The sequence below is a fragment of a genome, unplaced genomic scaffold, assembly GCF_019419815.1.
Source record: "Pyrus x bretschneideri cultivar Hongxiangsu unplaced genomic scaffold, Pyrus_bretschneideri_v1 Contig29, whole genome shotgun sequence".
Taxonomy (NCBI): domain Eukaryota; kingdom Viridiplantae; phylum Streptophyta; class Magnoliopsida; order Rosales; family Rosaceae; genus Pyrus; species Pyrus x bretschneideri.
The window spans coordinates 1424122-1431748 of record NW_025999601.1 but is presented as its reverse complement, the minus strand read 5'-3'; the positions used below and the strand labels follow the sequence as shown (position 1 = coordinate 1431748).

The window sequence follows — 7627 nt, the reverse complement described above, 5'->3', positions numbered from 1 at the left end:
ATATACTAGTCTTTTTTAGGATCATTGTCAGTTATTTTATATCAATTTGGACTTTGTTTAATGAATTACTCTACTTTGAAAAGAAAAAAAGAAACCAGAAACTCTGCAAATAGATTAACTGCTACTTAAATTGAAAGAAAAAGGAGAATCCAAAATAGCAGACAAATAGAAAATGGAGAGCTTATTAGATAAATTGAATGTCAAAACCATATTACAAACTTCAAAAGTAATTGAATGTCAATCTGAATATCTGATCATCCGCACATATCCTGCTCCAAAACTAATTGAATGATAACCCTAGCGAATCAGTCACTGTAAGTAGGTGAAGTTTCAACATTCAAGCCAATTGAAAAGCACCAAATGGAACCATAAACTCTAAGCGATCAGAAACGAAGAACGAAGCTGGATATTAGTGAAGAAAATGAGGGATTGTGATCGTGCTTTCAATTTGAGTATGAGGCTTCCATCGAGCTTACGATTTCAAAACTCTTAAGACTCGATCGTCAAGCTTGATATTCTACATAGGATATTCATACGTGCTATGGGAGGTAAGTTTTGTAGTAGCGATGGAAAATTAAGAAAACTAATGAAAATGTTTTAAAAATTTTGAATATTAACCAAAAGCCATGTAATAACTTTATTTAATGGTTAGGACAAAATTCAATAGTAAACAAACCCAATAAGACTAGCCTAAAAAATGTAATTTATTGAGCTTCCCATTTTACCCATGACTTCAAATGTTTCCCGTTTATTTGGTCCGTTTCGCTTAGGAAAGGTGTATAGAGCTCAGTTTCATGAAAGATTTTTCAATGTGACCGAAATACGGGATGGTACAACATATGTTATTATACAAATAGTAGGTATGTATATTAAAAAGTTAATAACTTAAAAAATATAATTTTTCACCCCTTATATAAAAACACGTGGTGTATCATCTGTATTCCGATCACAATAAAAAATTTCTCTAGATTCATGTCTGTAATTTTGTCATTTGATCAGCCCATTCCGATCTTCTTCTCCGTTAAATCAATGAGCTCCCATTTTGATTCTCTGGTTCTCCGACTGACCAGGTAATTTTCTCTTCCTACTAAATTAAGATACAACTCCTCTCTGTCTTCCCTTTCCAACGATCTTTTCGTTTCATCACAATTAGTAAAGTCGGAACAGGAATTCAGATCTTTTCATTTCACCACAATTCCAACACACGCATCGACAACCACCAACTCTGAAAAATGGCAATGGAAATCCTGATGCATGTGATAAACAGATGCAGATCTTGCTTGGAAAGAAGCGGAGATGTCGTTGTACGACCTAGACGACACGCCCTTGCCGAATCTAGCTTCCGTCGAAGAAACCTAGCGGAATTGGATCATGGCGCTGTACCTGAGGTGCAAGAATTGCAAAAGGCGACTGCTGAGGGGCGTTCAGACACAAACCTGCGTCTTCTGACAGCAAGGACCTCCCTCCCGACCCTATCAATTTCCAAGATACTTTTCGGTACCCGTGGCTGCTCGAGTACCTGAGCTTAAGTCGATAGGTATACAACTTGATATTCTATCTTTTGTTTGGTTGATGAGAAAATTGAGATTAATTAAGATGGGGAAATAAAAACTTTGTCTATGTAGCATTCTTCAAATCCCAAGCCTTTTGACATTGCCTTGCACAAACCTTTTACAATCCCTCGCAACCCTTTGAAATACTCTTCCAAAGCGTCACTGTTGAAAATAAAAACCACAAAATTAATGCAAAAAAATAAAATAAATTTCGTTATTCTTTTGTCAAACGAGAGAGGGAGTGAGACACAGTGGCAAGGTGCCAAATCCTACTTTCATCAAGTGCTAGCTAGTTTTCTATGCATGTGTAAATCTGTGTTTTGTTTCCTTAATTTTAATTTAGAACAGAGAATTCGATCGGACATGTGAAGTATAATACTATTATTTTATAGCATTGCAAAGGGCGGCTGCTGAGGGGCATTCAGACGCTGACCTGCGTATTGTACGGCAGATAACACTGTAAGGGCCTCCATCCCGACCCCATCAATTTCCGAGATAATTTTGGGTACCAGTGGCTGCTCCAATACCTGAGCTTAAGTGGACCGGTATGCGACTTGATTTCAATCTTTTGTTTGGTTGACGAGAAAATTGAGATTAAGATGGGGAAATAAAAAAGTGAATGCTGTTCTTGTGTTTGGTTAATGGAAAACTAGAAAGAAACGGAATTTAAAAGAAAAAAATCATGAGTTTTTCTTTTGATTAATCTTGTTGAGGTATTAAGCTGAAATTCAATTATTCAAGCGCTCTTAATTTACGTATGAAATCTGAATTATGGGTTTAATTTGTATTTTCTTAATTTGTTCATATGGATTTGCACTTTTAATTGCGAGGCTATTCGGGAAAACAAGAGAGAAATGGTTAATGCTACCATAGATAATATATATATTTGTAGCTCTGCAGTTCCCTTCCAATTGATGCGTCTACCTGACTTTACCAAGACCTATTGCAAAGGTTAGTTGAATTTCTTCTTGGTTTGTTAGTGGAGTTCTTGCTTTGTAAGAGGATCTCTCCAGAATTTCTTCTTGGTTTGTTAGGGATTATGTGTAACTCCTTAGTAATATTGGTCTTTGTAAGTATGTGTGTTAATGTCAAGACTGCAATTGGAGGATTAACATTTTTTATTCCTGTTATTAAGGGAGCTATTTCACAGGACTACTCATGGAAAGAACTGTAATAGCCAGATGTTTGGATTAAAACTTGTTAGTAAACTACAATCAAATAATTGGAAGTCGAACATTCAGAATCTAAGTGGTAAATGGCTTTTTGATAGTTGCTTGTCTTTGTTTTCATAGTCAGTAAGATATAGATTATACAGGTTGCTAATGCTACCAATGATGTAGCCCATAATTGTTCTAAATCCAGTATGAGGTGTCAGGAATATTCCCATCATGGGCGTGGTCCAGTGGATTTCTGCCGTGTCCTATTAGGAGAAGGTTCCATCCAAATAAGGGTGAAGCAGTCGAGTCCTAATGCAACAAGAAATTATCAGAACCTAGGAATACTTCGAATCAGAAAAAATGCCTAGAATCAAGGGCTGAATCTGAGTGATTAAGTTGTTCGATTCAGAGTCATGCAAGAGTCAGGTTGGCCGAGATCTATTCGGATTGGGTTAAGGAATTCTAGTCCGAGTGAAACTCTACCTCGGCTATTGAGGAAATTGCTATTATAAATAGAGAGGGGAGTGCATCATTGAAACCCCTCCAAATCAACACACAAAACTGCCCTACGCAAACTCTTGCTCTAAGCGAAACCTCTCAAAGACCTTGAGATTTTTATTTTCCTTCTTCCCACCAACACACCTTCAGTTTGGACAAATAGCACAGTGGTGGCAATCAGCAGCGCGCCCAACGCCACATCAACACTCATTCACTCCCCGACCAAGCTTGGATGACGAGTTGGCAAGCCCTACATTCAATTGAATGACGTAGTTAGCTTATTAGCTATTCGGCATGCATGCCACATAGACTAGGTAGTTTTTAGGGTCAACAAAATCCTAATGTTTGTTTCAGTCATCTTTTCTTTGCATTAGTTGAAACAAAAAGCTTTGACATGTTTTCTTTGTTTGGACTTGTCAATTACGAACCAAAGTCACCCTGTCACAATTAAATATTTGTGAATAGTTAGTTTCAGAAATAATATATGTGTTCAGTTTCAAAAATAGTGTAATACCGATGTTGAGTTTCAAAAATAGACAGTTTGAAAAATAGTTAAGTGTCCAGTTTAAGAAATAGTTATAGTATAATGTTTAGTTTAAAAAATAGTTATAGTATCTATGTTCAGTTTAAAAAATAGTGTAGTACCTCATGTTTAGTTTAATAAATAGTGTAATACTCGTGCTCAACTTAAGAAATAGTCAATTTCAGTTGTCGAAGCCTTTTTCATTAAAGTTCCCAAAAATAAACTAAGCAAAAGCGCATGCAAGGTGCATGCCAACTTGGGTTTTGTTTTAAAAATAATCAGTTTAAAAAATAATGTAGTACTCTGGTTTAGTTTAAAAAATAGTGTGGTATACCGTATATGTGTTCAGTTTCAGAAATAGTCAATTTTCAGTTTAAGAAATAATGATAGTAGTAGTATTCAATTTAAAATTAGTGATAGTATATGTGTTATGTTTTTTCAAAAATAGTAAATATTCAGTTTAAGAAATATTGAAGTACACACATTCAGTTTCAAAATTAGTCAATTTAAGAAACAGTTAGTGTTTAAGTTAAAAAATAGTCATGTTGAGAAATAATTAGTATTCAGTTTAAGAAATAGTAAAAGATGGAGAGAGTGTGTGTGAAGGACATGCAAAGTCCCATGCATTAATTTTTTATTACTTATTTTATTTATTTATTATATTTCACTTTTGTCTAATTATTAAAATTTAAGTCATTTTACTAAAGTTTAAGCAATTTTATTAAATAAAGTTATTAAATGATTTTTTTTGTTAATAAAAAGTTTACGGAAGTCTTTTCATTAAAGTTAAGAAAAATAAAGCTTTCATGAACTTGGGTTAAGTTTATTTTAATAAAAAATCATGCTATAACCTCTTTTTTTAATGAAAAAAAACCTAAATTTTAATGAAAAACCTTTAAATTTTAATAAAGATGATAAAGGAGCTTAAATTTTAATGAAAATGACACGATTTTAATATATAAAAAAAAAACCTAACGCGTGGGATTCGCACGTCCATCATAGATAATGTTTATGAAACTAAACGGTACTATACTATTTATGAAACTTAACTGTACTACATTGTTTATGAAATTGAACGGCACTATACTATTTATTGGTCTAGATTCATAAATAGTGCCTAGTTTTTGGTTCACTTTCATAAATAGTGCCTAGTTATTAAGTCACGTTTCATAAATAGTGTATAGTAGTTGATACGGTTTCATAAATAGTGTCTCATTCTTGGTCCAGTTTCATAAATAGTGTCTAGTTTTGTTGTCCACTTTCATATACAGTGCATAGTTATTGGTCATGTTTCATAAATAGTGTCTAGTTCTTGGTCCTGTTTCATAAATAGTGTATAATAGTCGGTACAATTTCATAAATAGTGTCTCATTCTTGGTCCAGTTTCATAAATAGTGTCATAGTGTCTCTTTCTTGGTCCATTTTTTTGTTCAGTTTTAGAAATAGTGTCTTCTCTAGTTTCGATGCATCCCATGGTATGAGCAACAACCACCTTCATGATGGTGATGATGGTGGTGATGCCCATGCCCATGACGTTCTTCATGAGATACCCAGCCGTTCCTCCCTTCTTTTTCACTTTCTCTTCATGAGATACCCAAATCAAACCCAACCCTTGATACAAAGCTGCAGAGTTTTTAATTACTAGGAGGGTTCCACTGCATAATTGGGATGAAAAATCCATCGCACGATCACAGCTTGGGAAAAGATTTGATTAAAAAAATTGTAATTGTACATATATTGTACTTGATTGCCATACAACCTACTGTCATTTTTGCTTATATATTGACGTAGGAAAAGCCAAGGGAGTCTCGGGAAGACGGGGGATGATAACCTAGGATTCACTCAACCAGGGGCAACAGAGCTCGTTCACGTCACTAATCGTGGATTCTCAGGTTATATCCCTATAGAGACGTGAGTGATTCAGTCCCCGCTCTCCGTCTCCCCTGGTTGAGCGATTTTGATGTGGGAGGTAGACTTGGAGAAAACAATTTGAAACCATTAATATGCTTTGAAATAACAAAGGTTTTGTATTTTAATTACTTAGGAATTTGTTAAATTATCTTGGGAGTTGTAAGCATGGAAACTTAAAGTCTATTAATCTGTACACGCTTATAAATATTGTACTAGAAAGTCTTGAATGGCAGACTTGAATGAATTAAAATTGTACTTACGTTGTGCATTTGAAGAAAGCAATTTCTTCTTCCAAAATTAAGCATTTGGCTTAGTTGTGTGAACGAATCCATGATTAGCGACGATAGCGAACTCCGTTGCCCCTGGTTGAGCGAATCCCAGATTATCATCCCCCGTCTCCCTGAGACTCCCTTGGCTTTTTGTGCGTCATATATAATTAGAATGGGGTTCTTAAAATGAAAGTTATTGCCCCTCCTTTGTGTCTAATCCTTATTTCTGATATTCTGCTTCTCTTTTAACCCGATGAGATATTTGAGATGCTCCTGTCGTAAATTGTTTTAGTATAGTCCCAATTTTGAACTAATTTAAAATAAAAGATCAGTTTAGCCTGTGGAAGCTGTAGCTATATATGATTATTCGCAAAGTGAAACGCAATACAATGTAATGTCTTGTTTTTGCATATATATAATCAACTACAGCATCAGCTGCTACGGCTGAAGCGGCGGCGGAGTGGAAGCACAAGGCAAGCGCGTTCTCTCGCATAAGCTTTCCTGAGAGAGAGTTGAGCAAGAAGCGGAAGGCCTTCTTCTTCCTCCACTGCTTCTGCTGCCATTGCTACTCCGGTGGTGTGAATAATCATCGGCGCATCACTATCACAAGGAATCGTCATCGTCCTTGGCGCATGGGTTTTACGACGAGTACAACTCGTCTTCGACGGCCAAGGCTGCGAGCAGCGGAACTGGAAGCAGAAAGACTGATCAGTGTTGCTTCCATGGAGTATGAGTCGAGCGACGACAATCTGCACTTCAAGAGCAAGCCGTCGAGGTACAAGGCGTCGCCGCCGTAGGACGCCGAGCAGGAAAAGCCCTCCAGGCACTCGAGAGGAGGCAGGGATCAGGATAGCAGGCAGAGATACTTTTTTGGGGAATGTCGAAATTGGCTTTCTCCGAGAACGACATCGTGAGCATCTTTGTCTGCTGGGTAGACACCTTTTGAATAACATATGTGAGCTTCTTTGTCGGTGGTAGGCATAATTGTAAAAAAAAAAATGAAAATTTGATTTCTAACAGAATTGGATGACAGAATGGGGTTTCCATTAAGGGCAATGGCTGAAAAAAAAAATTATGTCGTTTTAGGCTTTTAATTCAGAGTTGATAGGTTGTGCTTTATTTGATACACACATATGCATATATCTAATCCCCTTTCATTGAGAGATCCGTCAGAAAAGCTTATTTGGGGATTTCTCGTAGGACCAAATTCCCAATGGATCTCTATTAGTCATTTCTTCAAAAGATTATCTCTACCAAAAGCCACAAAAATTCGAAATCATATGATAGTTGGATAACTAACTAGTAGTCAGTTTAGTGTTTTTTTTTTTTTTCCCGAATCATTTTAGTATTTTTTTGAAGAACTATATTCGTCTGTTTTCTTCACTACAATTGGATGTCTTAATAGTTTTGGATATTTCTAACTCACTTTTTACAAAAATGATCTATGATGATGAACTAAAATATAAACGATCTGGATCCTTGAAAAAATGTTATAGCTTATTAGTACATCTAGCCTTCAACAAGACAAGTTGTACTCTCAAGCCTCTTCGTGTATCTAAAACTTGATGACGACATTTAAACGTTTGTAAGTTACTTATGGAAAAGAAAAGGGAGTTTTAACAAAAAACCCATGGTACTATTCACTTTAACGAAAAACCACATTTTTACACTACACTTAGCTCTTTCGTATATAGTTTGAGTAGGTATGTATGTATG

At 35.7% G+C, this 7627-nt stretch overlaps 1 protein-coding gene across 5 annotated transcripts; it reads left to right on the top strand.

Annotated features, from left to right (window-relative positions):
• Positions 1-925: 925 nt before the first annotated feature.
• Positions 926-6990, top strand: LOC108865593. Of its 5 annotated transcripts, none has more exons than XR_001951376.2 (3): positions 926-1070; positions 1159-1537; positions 1946-2661. XR_001951376.2 is itself a non-coding variant. In XM_048588978.1 (3 exons), exons 2-3 carry the CDS (start codon positions 2408-2410, stop codon positions 6706-6708), a joined length of 465 nt encoding a protein of 154 aa, XP_048444935.1. In that variant the 5' UTR covers positions 1077-1537; positions 1946-2407; the 3' UTR covers positions 6709-6990. The 5 variants fall into 5 exon arrangements, 1 of the variants encoding a protein (XP_048444935.1); XR_007260085.1 differs by having other exon boundaries at positions 928-1070; positions 1154-1537; XR_007260086.1 differs by having other exon boundaries at positions 929-1070; positions 1268-1537.
• The last annotated feature ends 637 nt before the right edge of the window (positions 6991-7627 follow it).

Excerpts from the sequence above, each read along its gene's own strand:
- LOC108865593 (XM_048588978.1), top strand. The coding sequence starts at position 2,408 with ATGGTTAATGCTACCATAGATAATATATATATTTGTAGCTCTGCAGTT. Across the intron at positions 2,505-6,340 it reads TACCAAGACCTATTGCAAAG|CATCAGCTGCTACGGCTGAA; the intron begins GTTAGTTGAATT and ends AATCAACTACAG.